Source organism: Staurois parvus, unplaced genomic scaffold (assembly GCF_062004578.1).
Source record: "Staurois parvus isolate SC_StPar_1 unplaced genomic scaffold, SC_StPar_1.0 ptg000182l, whole genome shotgun sequence".
In the NCBI taxonomy this organism is placed as follows: domain Eukaryota; kingdom Metazoa; phylum Chordata; class Amphibia; order Anura; family Ranidae; genus Staurois; species Staurois parvus.
In genome coordinates this window covers 110,599-126,054 of record NW_028317978.1, presented here as the reverse complement: position 1 = coordinate 126,054, position 15,456 = coordinate 110,599, and the positions used below count along the sequence as shown (strand labels likewise).

General features: G+C 44.7%; 1 protein-coding gene across 2 annotated transcripts in view; it reads left to right on the top strand.

Moving 5' to 3' along the window:
- SEC31B (SEC31 homolog B, COPII component) overlaps positions 1–15,456 on the top strand; it is a 186,995-nt gene that overhangs the window by 71,622 nt on the left and 99,917 nt on the right. For both annotated transcript variants that reach the window (XM_089677220.1, XM_089677218.1), the window contains exon 11: positions 5,178–5,408. In XM_089677220.1, the coding sequence (XP_089533346.1) occupies positions 5,178–5,408 (231 nt within the window). The remainder of the gene's footprint in view (positions 1–5,177; positions 5,409–15,456) is intronic.

Below are 15,456 nucleotides of genomic sequence, written 5' to 3'. Positions count from 1 at the left end.
TGGGGAAACGGCAAAGTAGGAAGGAATAGGAATATGCACAGAGGTGCACATAAGCCACATGTTTGCAGATATATGATCATTAGGTCTAAATCTTGTATTACTACATTACATTTGGAATTTGAAAGTTTATTCAACATTTTAGGTAATAAGTAAAATAGCTACTTGAAACAATAACAAGCCAGCCAAATCCAGCGCTCATAGACTACAATGGGAACAAAACCGGTATAAATGAAAATAAAAATTGTATAAATAAATATAAACCGTGCAAAATATGTTATAGTCCACAAATGGATCCGCATCAGAGTGGGGCAGCTGGATCACTATGGAGTGAAACGCAAACAATTCCGGCTTCACCTTGTCAGGGATATGGGGAATCCCTCATGGGCATGCAAAAGAAAAGACCAGGGTGCCAGGTGAATGTGTGATAAAAACAACACTACTTTAGTGTAGCACACTTACATCAGAGCACCCTGTGAACAGCTCAATCGATCAAGATGGTGTGGAAATACAGCTCTCTCCCATAAGGATGAATGGACATCAACTGTGAGACTCAGGGGTCCGCTCGTGGGTGTGGACTGTAATCAGCTGTGAGGCACAGACTAGGATCCACTCATGGATGGATGCCGGCAGCGACACTCCCCTCTACTACCACCAACAGACACAAGTATGACCGGCACTGATGAGTGATAGATGGGTGGGCAGTGACACGTTTCCGAGGCTCCGCCTCCTTTATCAAAATGGTCCACCCAGGGGGAAGAAGGAGAATTTATAGGCAGTGTACCCGACCAAGGAAGCAATCAAAAACGGGACAGTGGGTGGGGCTAGCCAAACAACGTGAATAGCTGAGAAGGCTGAGCTGTGCAATGATCGAACGGGATCATCAGGGAAAGTATAACAATGAGAGGCCGTACAACTGCAAAGTCTCCTCCACACGGGAGAACAAAAATACAGTACACTGAATAATGGCAATAAGAAAAGCTGCACAAGTTAATAGGACAATGCTATAATAATAAATAATATTATGGATAAAAAGACACAAAGATGTGTATATGGAAAAACCACATAAAAACACGTGGTTTTTCATGAGAACCTCTCATACTACCAGTGGGCAGATGTAAAAAGGCATATAAAATATATATATGTGTATACGCATGTAGATATACTCCTGGCAATTTTTAAAACACACACACACAATCCTCCTAGATTGTAAGCTCTAACGAGCAGGGCCCTCTGTTTCCTTTTGTACCAAATTGTATTGTAACTATAATGTCTACCTTAATTTTGTAAAGCTCTGTGCAAACTGTTGGCTCTATATAAATTCTGTATTATAATAACATCCCATGTCCTCCCTAATAGAAGTCTAATATATTATGTAGCATAATCTAAAGGGAATACAGTAGGACGAAATGCATAAAGGCTAAATAATGGTGTTGATTTCAAGCTCTTTGTTGAGTCCCTTGGTTGCCAGAGTATTGAGAGTGAAAATCCAAAAAGTCTCCCTCCTGCAGAGTCTCTGGAACCTCTCGGCCAGGGAATCACAGGGAGAGATGGATTCCACCACCAAAACCCTGAGCCCTCTGTGGACGTGCTGTGTTTTGTAAGAAAATGTCTGGAGATATTCCCCAAAATGGGCCCTCACGGCCCACCCTTGTGGTCTGCTGTACGTGGGCCTTTTTTGGGGAACACAGGAGGCTTATTGAGGACAGTAGTGAAGATCATAGTGTCCCCATTTTCTTACAAGGCAGTGCAAGGTGTACCTAATAAACTGGCCGGTGAGTGTATTTTATTATATATATTATTTTTTTTGCTTTATTACTTGATTGCTGTCACAAGGGGTTAATAAACCCCTATGTGCTAGTATTGGGCAGGTGACAGGTACTCTTTATGGAGACATTAGGGGTCTTAGTAGACCGCAATGTCTCCCCTGCCCTTCACATCTTCTAACCAAGCACAGATCAGCTTGGTCAGATGTGTCCCCTGGCTGTACTAGCCAAGAAATGGCGCATCTGAAACTGGAAGTGACATCACCTTCCGAGTTAGCAGAACTAAAGGAATTTCCCTGATAGGTTCAAATGGTGGGTCCTGTAAAACTGCCAAGACCAAGTTCAAGTCCCAAGGACACAGGGGCTGTCTGTCAGGAGGAACAGTATGCATCACTCCCTATAAAAAAAAAGTATGAACCAAAGAGTGAGAAGCAATTGGTCTTTGGAAGAAAACAGCCAAGGCTGAAACCTGTCCCTGACCAACAGCCAACTTCTTTTCTACTCCTGATCGGGAAAAGACAAAATTCTCCCACTCAAATAATTGCGGGGTTGCCATTTTTTGACCTTCACACCAAGAAATATATGCCTTCCAAGTTCTATAATAAATGTTCCTAGAAAACCAGCTTCCTAGCATTCAACATTCTTTGAAGTCTGACACTCCCCTATCTTTTAAGATTTGGGTCTCAACAGCCATGCCGTCAAATTCAGCGACTGTAAAGCTGGGTGCAAGATAGGCCCCCGAGACAGCAGGTCTGACTGATCTGGCAGAGGCCATGGATTGCCCACTGCTAGCTTGGCAATGTTCACATACCAACACCTCCTGGGCCAGGCTGGTGCCACTAATATCACCGGAAGCACCTCGTCTTGAATCCTGTGTAATAGCCACAAGAGTAGCTGAATTGGGGGAAAGGCATAGATAAGGGAAAACTGATTCCACAGAGGGAAGATTCGAGGAGCTGAATTTATTCTCTTTTGAGAAGAGGAGATTAAGGGGGGATATGATCAACATGTATAAGTACATCAATGGTTCATACAGTGAACTTGGTGTAGCGTTATTCACCCTGAGGTCATCACAGAGGACAAGGGGGCACTCTTTATGTCTGTAGCAAAAGAGATTTAATCTCCAAATACAAAAAGATTTCTTCACAGTAAGAGTTGTGAAAATGTGGAATAGACTCCCTCAAGAGTTCTAGCCAGCTCTGTGGATTGCTTTAAAAGAGGCCTGGATTCTTTCCAAGATACACAGAATATAACTGGATAGTAACATTTTATAGGTAAAGTTGATTCAGGGAATATCTGATTGCCTCTTGGGGGATCAGGAAGGAATTTGTTCCCCAGCAGGAGCAAACTGGATCATGCTTTGCTGGGTTTTTGCCTTCCTCTGGATCAACTGTGGTATAGGATTGTAACTTTTTTTTTTCTTTTGGTTGAACTGGATGGACTTTGGTCTTTTTCAGCCAGACTAACTATGTAACTATGGTATCACCAAGGCATCTACCCCTATCACAAAAGGTTCCCGCGTCCTGGACACAAACCTGTCCACCTTGCTGTTGAACCTGGACGCCAATAGATCTACGTCTGGGAACACACATCGCTGGCAGATTGCCAAGAACACCTCGGGATGCAGAGCCCATTCCCCGGAAACAGCCAATGACTGAGTTAGTCCGCCTGCCAATTTTCTATGCCTGGAATGAATACTGCTGACAGAATTGAATATGCCCTTCTGCCGAAGCTAGATTGTGAGGTCTGGTTCAGCTCTTGGTACCGCCTTGGTGGTTGATGTATGCCTGTGCTGTAGCATTCTCGGACTGAACCTTTACTGGCCAATGGCCAACCATGAAGCCTGGTCGTCCAGTATCTCAGGGCAAGCCGGCACCGCCCGATGCTCCAGGATATTGATGGGAAGGATCTTTTTCTGCGGTGACAGCGTGCCCTGGACTGTGATCCCTTCTAGAACAGCCCTACAATCCGAGAGGCTGGCATCGGTTGTTAGCTTCCAAATCACTGGTGGCAGCTGCTGCACCTGCAGGACTCTTATAAGGAAATTGGCAAGGTCTGCATCTCTTTAGACTTGATCTCCCTTTAGGCTAGGTTTGCTTCTGTGCGGGTGGTGCCACTGCAGATCTGCACAAAAATCTGTGCAGCCGCACCACGACCCGCACAGAGGAATGTGGACCCACAGGCGGGTTCCATTAATTCTAATGGCACACCGCTCACACTGGAAATCGCAACCGTACTGGGAACCGTTTTCCAAAGAAGTGCAGGGACTTCTTCACTGCGTGTCCTGGGGCACAGGAGTCCATTCAGATGAATGGGCTCTCGTGCCCGCGCAAACAGCGGCCCACAGGAATGTGAATATGTGAACCAGGGGTTAGGCGTACCTCACCAAAAATTATATCTGTTGCAGAGGCTGCCAAAAATCTGACTTGTGTCTTAATTCAGACCTCTGTACAGAATGCCCTCTGGAAATATCACTTCCTGCATGTGTGATTGGCTCACTGATTTTACCACACTTTGTGTACAGAACTCCTCCAGGTATCCATATTGCATTGCATTTTACAGAAGATTATAACACTGCAGATTGAAAAGGAAAGGTAGTTTTTAATAACATTCATTTACAATGAGTCGCAATTGTACACGTGATATTATTATTTTTTTTATTACTTGCTAATTTTTTTTCCCCCACGAAAGTGTAGTCACCCTTTAATTTTAACTTATCTGATAAGCTGCAGTAGGGATTTAAAATTTAGCAGTAGTATGAGTTGTACTGCTGTACACACACACACACTCTGCAGTCTAGCTCTCTGACCCGTCTTCAGTGGTGACAGTAATGTTCATTAGAGCTGTGTTTGGAAGGGCATGTTGGACCACAGGAGTGTTAGGTGTGAAAAGTCGGCTATAGATGGATTGAATTTTGGCCGGTTCAGCAGGGACTGGCCGAGATTCGATCCATCTATGGGCAGGCTGGTTGTACTGAAGTCGATCCAGTCTTTCGGATTTTTTTGCGTGTGATTTACTACAGGTGGCTATAGCTGCAAGCAGTGATCATTGTGTTCTGCTGACAGGGAAGAACACAATAGTGCTGCAGGAGGGAATCGGTGTTGATGAGGTAATCGAGCAGTTTTCTTTCCTTCCACCTGTGGTGGAAGATGAGAAATTGCATAATCTTTGGGATGCTTAATGCAGCTATCACATCTAAGAATTGTTAAGCTGCAATGTAATAAATGTTATGCTTTTGGGTTTCATGCCACTTTAAAGTTCTTCTGAAACCTGGACATTCGTTGCATTTGCCTTTTTTATTGATCCTATCTTAATCCACACTGTATGATTTTTGGCAAACTGATCATTTAAACTGACTATAGAAGAGTTGGAGATATGTTTTTATCTTATCTAGTCCCATGTGTTCTCTTCCAGTTTGGAGGAAAAATGGTTTCATTTGACAACCCTAAAATAAGTGTGCAAGCAACTCAAGAACCCAATACTCGCCAGGTCTACATCAGTCAGGTGACTACTGAAAAGGAGTTCTTGGCACGGTCAAGTGAGCTACAAGCAGCTTTGCTATCTGGTAATCTCCTGGGCTACTGCCAAAATAAAGTACAGACCTCTTCGCATACAATTGAGAAGAATATCTGGAACTTCCTTAAGGTACTTATTTCTATCTTAAATATTATAATTACTATTTTATGGCTGCAGAACTACTGTGTATTCCTCTTTGCACACAAATAGACACATAGTTGCTGGGTGTTTTAGCCCCCAATCCAAGGAAGCAAGGCAACAAGGAATCTGAATTAAAGTGGAACTTTACCCATAACAACTTGATAACAAATAATGTTCTTTAGCAAGAAAAATTCATTCCAGATTAATAATTTTACTACCAAAATTAGTGTGTGCTGATCCTGTTTCTTCTTGTCAGAGCCTCTGAGCAGCATTACATTTTTAGGATATCAGCAGATCGGCGTCTAGAATTTTGGCTCCGTGCCTAAAAACAGAAAGCAACTAAGCATGTGCAGAGCAGGGTGAGACCTTGTAATACTGGATTTTAAACAGCAAAGGCACTTATTTTTAACCACTTCAAATCCAGACACTTTCACCCCCTTCCAGTCCAGGCCAATTTTCAGCTTTCAGTGCTGTCACACTTGGAATGACAATTGCGCGGTCATGCAACACTGTATCCATGTGAATTTTTTAGCATTTTTTTGAGACAGATAAAACTTTATTTTGGAGGTATTTATTCACCACTGGGATTTTTATTTTTTTTTTGCTATATAAATGAAAAAGTCCAAAAACTTTGGAAAAAAAAGTTTTTCTAATAAAATTTTGCAAATAATCTTTCTTCATAAATCTTGGCCAAAATGTATTCATCTATCTTTTTAGTAAAAAAAAAAATTACCCAAACTAGTTTATAACCAAAAATGTGTTTTTTGTTTTTTTTTAACATAGTGTCACCATTGTGACACTTGTGGGGGGTGATGAAGATTTTTTTTTTCTTTTTTTTTACACTGATTGCTTTTACACCCATAAAGGCTGTAAAAGCAATCATTTCTCCTTCTCTCTGGCTGCATTTCTGCAGCCATTGAGAAATACTGTGAGAGCTGTGATTGGTCACAGCTTGTCACATGGTACAAGGCTGTTGTGAATAGCCTTGTACCATGTGACCTCTGTGATCTCTTCACAGATTTCGCAAGTAGTAAGCAATGATGTCAGGAAGTGACATCTTGTTTACTACTATTCATGTGATCACTGATTGGCCAATCAGTGATCACATGAATCGGGACCTCACACAGAGGTCCCATACAGCGCAATGGATGCGGGGGGACGTTTAAAAACGTCCACCCGCATCGGCAGCGCTCCCATCCGGCTGTTTATCTACATGGGCCGGATGGGAAGAGGTTATTGTATTACCTAGCTATACCTGCAAATGGGGTCAGCCTGAAATGATCTAGCAGGACTTAATTTTCTAACTAAAGTTCTACGTTAACCACTTGCCTGCAGGGCACTTTTACCCCCTTTCTACCCACGCCAATTTTCACCTTTCAACGCTGTTGCACTTTAAATGAGAATTGTGCAGTCATGCAACACTGTACCTATATGAAATTTGCATAATTTTTTTCACACAAATAGAGACTTCTAATGGTGATATTTAATCACCACTGGGTTTTTTTTTTAAAAGTTTGTACTGAACATTTTGAAAAAAAAATGTTATTTGTTATAACATTTTCCAAATAATCTTTCTACACAAATGTAAGCCAAATGTATTCTGCTACATACAGTCAGGTCCATAAATATTGGGACATCGACACAATTCTAACATTTTTGGCTCTATGCACCACCACAATGGATTTGAAATGAAACGAACAAGATATGCTTTAACTGCAGACTGTCAGCTTTAATTTGAGGGTATTTACATTTAAATCAGGTGAACGGTGTAGGAATTACAACAGTTTGCATATGTGCCTCCCACTTGTTAAGGGACCAAAAGTAATGGGACAGAATAATAATCATAAATCAAACTTTCACTTTTTAATACTTGGTTGCAAATCCTTTGCAGTCAATTACAGCCTGAAGTCTGGAACACATAGACATCACCAGACGCTGGGTTTCATCCCTGGTGATGCTCTGCCAGGCCTCTACTGCAACTGTCTTCAGTTCCTGCTTGTTCTTGGGGCATTTTGCCTTCCGTTTTGTCTTCAGCAAGTGAAATGCATGCTCAATCAGATTCAGGTCAGGTGATTGACTTGGCCATTGCATAACATTCCACTTCTTTCCCTTAAACTGCAGCTGGTTGTGAATACCCTAAATATGTCTAACTCACTACTATGTGGCCAAACATAAACGAAAAAGGAATAGGGCAAAAGGGCTTTCCAGCACACGTTCTACCAGTGGTCAGGGGGCTCTATATATGTCCCTTCAGGACTTTATCTTAGCATGGTTATTTGTCCCTCATCTGTGTCCCTTCCTTCCTCAGATTCCTTCTCAGTCCCCTTGAGTGCTCCCTCCACTCCTCCTGCCTAAGCAAGGAGTAGTTGTTCACCACTATGGTGGAGTTTAAGATTAATCACTACCTTGTGGGAAACGTCGAGCCGCAGGGGCCAGAAAAGGCCCTCCTTTCTTTTTCTCCCCCTAAATCAGTTACTGTTTGGCCATGCTTACGGGGGAGGAAAATGGGTGGTTGGCTGCATCCTGAACAAGTTGCTCAGCAGTACTAGATAAAGGAGGGGTATTGTAAAATGTGGACAGCACTGTCTGAATACTGCTATTGCCTTCTTTAGGGAGAGAGGGAAGGAGGCGCCACTAAGTGCAGTAAGGTAAAAAAAACTTTAATGACAAAACAGTAGAAATGCACTCACAGGTGTAAATAAAGGTAAAGCATATCTGCATATCCGAACGAGGGGGTCTCTCCTCTCCATCCCGTAGGGAACAGCCAGTGGAAAAAGTCTGATGGAGAAGAGAGACACCCCCCCCCCCCCCTTCCGGATAAGCAGCTATGCGGTACCTTTACTCCTGTGAGTGCATTCTACTGTTTGTTATTAAAGTGGTTTTTTTTTTTGGTTTTTTTTTTACTACACTGCACCTTGTGGTGCCTCCTTCCCTCTCTCCCTTGCTGGCTCACTCTGCAGGATGGCAGCTGCTGTTAAATCCCCAAGTATATTAAGGCTCAATACACACACAATATATATGGACTCCATTTGGCAGTGTTTTTAATCTCATTTAATTTATATCATTGCTTGTGTACACCTGTCTTCTACCTCTTTTTTGTGCAGAGTTTTATCTTATTATTGCCTTCCTTAACAAGTACTTGATGGTCCCAGTAGAAGATATTCTGGTATTTAAAGACTTTGTAGATAAGATACACTTGTCTTTTCTTAAGGCTTTGTTTGCGCTGAAAGGCCCTGCCATGCAGCCTGCTTTGCTCCATAGAAATTTGCAGTGTGATCTAGACATAGTCAGCCAGGTCAGTCATTGGACTATGTAACCTGGAGGAAGACATTTAGGGACTTCAAAACTATAATGCCACCCATGGCCATCAGAACCATTAATATGTTGGAGTAGAAACCATGAAACTTTCCTCTGCAAAATCCTAGTTTGTACCCTCTGGAGATGACAACCCAGAACCAGGCAGCAGTGAAGTCTGAGAGACATTCCTCTAATTGGAGAAGTTGTAGTGCCCCATCACTGCACAGGGCCTTGGAGCCTGACTTGGCTAGCTTGGGAGTCCAGGACTTGCAGCAGGGTGTCCCTTTTACTGTCCAAACAAACCCCAAAGTTGTAAATAGGAATTCTAAACATTGCAGTATAGAAGGATCTGTGAGAATGGAGCCAGGGTTAAGGGCTATATGTCTGGATCATACAATAAATTTACATCCAGCAAAGCAGGCTGCATGCAGGGCCTTTCAACGCAAAAGAAGCCCTAGAATGCATGAAGGTATAAGACCTTCTGTCTTTACAACCACTTGAAGGCTATTTGCCTGTCCTTTAAACATCAGCTCCAGACAAAGTTTCAGTCAGACAATGCCACGGCAGAGCACAGACAAGTGTGTGGTATTTGGATATATTCAGGCTCCTTGCATATTCTCTGTGCCTGCTTCAAGACTGCCCAGAACTTCTGTCTCATTGACCAATTTTCCATTCTGCTTCTTGATCTCTGGCTTTACTGGCTTGGTTGTTGAAAACCAGGTCATGAGAAACAGGTTTATCTGATTTTGGTCATTGTTACACATCCCTGAGCTGGGAAGTCCACTTCTTGCAAAGGTCCACAATCACAAGCTCACTTTGCAAAAGTAGAAAGTTCCTATATGGTACTCTATGGTATATATCCTGGACATTCTCCAGTTGGGTCTTGTAGAATGTGCTTTTTTAGGTGCCTTTTAATTAGGGACAAGTGGATCTTAAAATAAAGGTTGAGTTTATTTACAATTGCATATGCATAGAGTCTAATTACAAGTGGGGATATATGTAAATACAAGTTACATAAAGGTAAATGGATAAAGAAATCAGATGGCAGGAAGATGGAAAGGGTCCTTCATTAAGGCTAAACATACAATCATTCTGTCTTGTCAAATATTTCACACCAGAGCTTTATGCCAAAGCTTGGAACTCACCCTCAGTTGGGTCTCTGTGAAGCTCATCCTTGATCCATCATTAAAGAAGTCTTGCACCAGAGGTCAAATACCGTATTTTCCGGCGTATAAGACGAGTGGGCGTATAAGACGACCCCCTACTTTTCCTGTTAAAATATAGGGTTTGAGCTATACTCGCTGTATAAGACTACCCCTCTTCCAACGCACACCAAATAAAAATGAAAAAACATCAGATTTGATTTCAATATGGTATGGTATTTCAGTTTGGTATTCCAATGATGGGGTGCTATTCCTCCCACTGACACCAATGATGAGGCACTACTCCTCCCATTGACACCAATGATGGGGCACTATTTCATCCACTGACACCAATGATGGGGCACTATTCCTCCCACTGATACCAATGATGGGACACTATTCCTCCCACTGACACCAATGATGGTGCCCCATCATTAGTGTCAGTGTGTGAGGAATAGTGCCCCATCATTAGTCAGTGGGAGGAATAGTGCCCCATCATTAGTCGGTGGGAGGAATAGTGCCCCATCATTGGTGTCAGTGGGAGGAATAGTGCTCCATCATTGGTGTCAGTGGGAGGAATAGTGCTCCATCATTGGTGTCAATGGGAGGAATAGCGGCCCATCATTGGTGTCAGTGGGAGGAATAGCACCCCATCATTGGTGTCAGTGGGAGGAATAGCGCCCCATCATTGGTGTCAGTGGGAGGAATAGTGCTCCATCATTGGTGTCAGTGGGAGGAATAGTGCTCCATCATTGGTGTCAATGGGAGGAATTGCGCCCCATCATTGGTATCAGTGGGGAGAATAGTGCCCCATCATTGGTGTCAGTGGGGAGGAGGAATAGTGCCCCATCATTGGTGTCAGTGGGGAGAACAGTGCCTCATCGTTGGTGGCACTATTTCATCCACTGACTCCAATGATGGGGCACTATTCCTCCCACTGATACCAATGATGGGACACTATTCCTCCCACTGACACCAATGATGGTGCCCCATCATTAGTGTCAGTGTGTGAGGAATAGTGCCCCATCATTAGTCGGTGGGAGGAATAGCGCCCCATCATTGGTGTCAGTGGGAGGAATAGTGCTCCATCATTGGTGTCAGTGGGAGGAATTGTGCCCCATCATTGGTATCAGTGGGAGGAATTGCGCCCCATCATTGGTATCAGTGGGGAGAATAGTGCCCCATCATTGGTGTCAGTGGGGAGGAGGAATAGTGCCCCATCATTGGTGTCAGTGGGGAGAACAGTGCCTCATCGTTGGTGTCAGTGGGGGAGGAACAGTGCCTCATCGTTGGTGTCAGTGGGGGAGGAACAGTGCCTCATCGTTGGTGTCAGTGGGAGAGGAACAGTGCCTCATCGTTGGTGTCAGTGTGGAGGAGGAATAGTGCCCCATCGTTATTGTCAGTGGGGGAGAGGAGCGGCTGCTCCTTCTTCCAGTGCGGCCGCTCGGCTCCGCCTCCTCACCGGTGATTGGTCGCCTGTGTGCCTTTCCAGTGCTGGCACCCAATCACCGGTGAGGAGGCAGAGCCGAGCGGCCGCGTGACCATCGAGCTGCCGAACTGAAAGAAGGAGCAGCCGCGCTTCCTGGACCGGATCGTCGTGGGACCGGAGCCAGGTAAGGTACAGCAGCCCCTCTGTCCACCCCTGTACTTAGTGTCCGTTGGAGGAGGGGGGGGGCGGCGCCGCGCCGCCCCTCGAAAAAGTGCCGCCCTGACACCGGCTCTCACCGGCGTATAAGACGACCCCCGACTTTTCAGAAGATTTTCAGGGGTTGAAAAGTCGTCTTATACGCCGGAAAATACGGTAGTTAATTCCTGTCCCAGGCTCAGAGTTGAGTTTTTGAACAGATGACTACACAGGATGACCATGAGTTTGTTTCCAGAAAGTATGCTGCAATACTAAACGGGTGGAGATCGTAAACTCCCCCAGGAGTCCTACTGGTCAGTGTGCTGATGGTCTCTGGCATTTATCAAGCCCTTTTTGTTGACATTTGGTTTTACAATCTTCATTTACCGTAACACAAATCCATTTGCAATTTGTTCTAACAGGAGGAACGTTTTAGTTCATACCAAAGCTGCATGGGTATAAATTCTCAATTATAACTGGATCAGAATTTGGTCTTGAGTACCCTCAAGGGGCATATCTCTCTACCTTGGCTATCCTGTTTTAGTGACTGCTAGCCTTTCACTCCCTGGTGAAGGCCTTTAACCACTTTAATTCCGCCCTATAGCAGGATTACTGCTACAGGGTGGACTCTCTGCGCAAAATCAGATATATATGCATGATCCGTGCTCCCGCTGTGGTCACGGGTTGGTCAGCGCGCACGCCCACCGACCTGGCAGTGCTGTTATACAGTACTGCACCGATCAATCTGCAGATTCAGGCCAGTGATGTTCAGCCTGGATCTGCTGATTGATCACTGCCCTATCAGAGATCCAGGCACAGGAAATGATGCAATCTTCTCTCCCTAGGACACATTCCGTTCCAGAGAGAGAAGAAAGCAGATCTATGTGAGTAAAAGCACAGCTAGGTCACATTTAACCCCCTGATCGCCCTTCAGTTAACCCCTTCACTGCCCTGTCACCAGTGTCAGTACAGTGTACAGATTTTTTTTTTACTGATCACTGTGTTTGTGTCACAGGTGACTTCAGCTAGGGTTAATGCATCACACTAGGTACCTGTAAATTTAGTAGCCAAAATTTCGAATAAAAGATACTCTAATGAAGAGGCCTACAAGATTCTGACCATGTCGTTTGAGAGCGAAGGGGAAGTCTCACTGACAGAATCGGGCTCAGAATATGAACCTGTAGACAGCAGTGGCACCCTGACAGATAGCTCAGACGATGGAGTAGAGGTCCCTGCTAAGGTCAGGCGTACCCAACCCTGTTCCCAGGTTGCTGAGGTGGTACAATTGCATGATGATTCTCATATACAGCAGATTGCCAGTACTAGTGCCGCTTTATCTTTTGGGGAACTGGTGAGCACCAGCGGCCTAGTACATCCTGGTGTTTTTACATACCAACACTGCAGTATCACTTGGTGTCATGGGGAGTCCCAAAAGTGCAGTACATGCTGGTGCGGTGGCTAGCACAAGTAGTGTCCCACAGCCACCAAGAATTCAAACACAGGCCCAGAGAGCCCATAGTGTCCTTCCTAATGTGCTTGCAAATCCTGACTGGAAGCCCACAAATTCTACAGCAACCGTACCCCCCCCCCCCCATTTACTGCCCAACCTGGAATTCAGGTGGAAACCGCAGATTTAACTACTCCCCTTGATTTTTTGGAGCTGTTTTGCACAGAAAATCTGTATGGATTGCTTGTGGATCAAAACAATTTATATGCACAACAATTTATCGCTGCCAACCCAAATTCAGACCAAATTTAACCTTTTTTTGGTCCTAACCCTCAACATGGGCATTAATAAAAAAAAAAAAATGAATTGCGGTTGTATTGGTCCACAGACCCAATTCATCATATGCCCGTGTTCTCTGCTGCCATGGCCAGGCGTAGGTATGAGAATATAAGGCAATTTCTGCATTTCAACGACAATACACTCTGTCGTCCTTGGAGTGACCCTGAATTTGACTGGCTCCACAAAATTTGACCCCTCGTAAATCGCCATCACCAGAAACATGCAGATGTGTATGCTGCCTAGCAAAACATCTGCATTGATGAATCCCTCATTCGTTTTTCTGGCCGCCTTGCATTCAGACAATTTCTCCCCGGCAAGCATGCCAGATGTGGGGTCAAGATGTATAAGACCTGTGAGAGGGCAACAGGCTATACATGGAATTTTTGGATTTACAAGGGAAAAGATAGTCACATGGAGCCCCCCCCTGGATGCCCAGACTACATGGGGAGCAGTGGCAAGATAGTTTGTGACTCAGTGTCACCCTTTTTCCATATGGGGTACCACTTCTGGTGTGGACAATTTTTATACAAGCTTGCCAGTATTTAGATATTTGTACAATCTTGGAATTGATACATGTGGCACCGTGTGACCTAATCGCCAGGGCTGCCCCCAGTGGCCTGCAAATATCCGTCTTAGGGGGAAAAAGGCTGCTTGAAAAATTATGAATTGCTCGCAGTGAAGTGGAAGGACAAATGGGATATTTTAGTCCTCTCTTCTATTCATGCAGACACTTCAATTGGCTCTATATAACGCTTTTGTGCTTTACAAAGCAACTGTACAAAGTGGATCTTTCCTAAAACTCCAGAAAGAGCTCATCAATGCCCTTTTGTGTCCAGAAGGTGCTGTAGCCCAAACCCCCAACACAGATGCAGTGAACCAGCTACACGAGAGGCATTTTCCCAATGCCATTCCTGGTAACCCAACCCAAAAGGCACCCCGAAAAAGACCCTGGCAAAGAGAGAAGACACTCACTTTCACAGCTCCGGACATCCCCGGGAACAATAGTCAGGCTCTGTATAAACCATCAAGCAGCCTGCAGCCTCTCTCGGATCCCACCTGGTCCCCATGCTTCGTATGTCCTTTCTTCCATCCCTTCTTTCGGAGGGCGGCACTGCCCCCCTGAAAAATTCTGCTGCCCCCCTGAAAAAATGCCACCCTAAGTAAATGCCTTGTGGTAAATACGCCACTGAGTGTAGCCCCATACAGGACCCCAAAATCCAATAAGCACTTTCAGGCTGTTAAAAGTCTTTATGTCCACGTTACACTTCCTGACTAAATATTAGAGTTTCGGAAGCCCTGAAATGCCAGAATAGTACAAACACTCCCCCACCCAAATGATCCCTTTTTCGAAAGTTGACACCCCAAGGAATATGATAAGAAGCATGGTGCGCATTTTGCAGATCTCGTTGTTGAAAAATGAAGACATAACACGAAAACATATTTTTTTCTTTTTTCTTTTTCAGAACCTGTTGAGAAAAAAATGAGATCTGCAAAATACTCACCATGCCTCTTATTACTGTATTTTTCACTCCATAAGACGCACCTGACCATAAGACGCACCTAGGTTTTAGAGGCGAAAAACAAGAAAAAAAATATTCTGAACCAATGGACTGCAGACACAGTACAGGGGATGACCAGAGACTGCGGACACAATACAGGAGATGACCAAAGACTGCGGACACAGTACAGGAGATGACAGGAGACTGCGGACACAGTGCAGGAGATGACCAGAGACTGCGGACACAGTACAGGAGATGACCAGAGACTGCGGACACAGTACAGGAGATGACCAGAGACTGGGGACACAGTACAGGAGATGACCAGAGACTGGGGACACAGTACAGGAGATGACCAGAGACTGGGGACACAGTACAGGAGATGACCAGAGACTGGGGACACAGTACAGGAGATGACCAGAGACTGGGGACACAGTACAGGAGATGACCAGAGACTGGGGACACAGTACAGGAGATGACCAGAGACTGGGGACACAGTACAGGAGATGACCAGAGACTGGGGACACAGTACAGGAGATGACCAGAGACTGGGGACACAGTACAGGAGATGACCAGAGACTGGGGACACAGTACAGGAGATGACCAGAGACTGGGGACACAGTACAGGAGATGACCAGAGACTGGGGACACAGTACAGGAGATGACCAGAGACTGGGGACACAGTACAGGA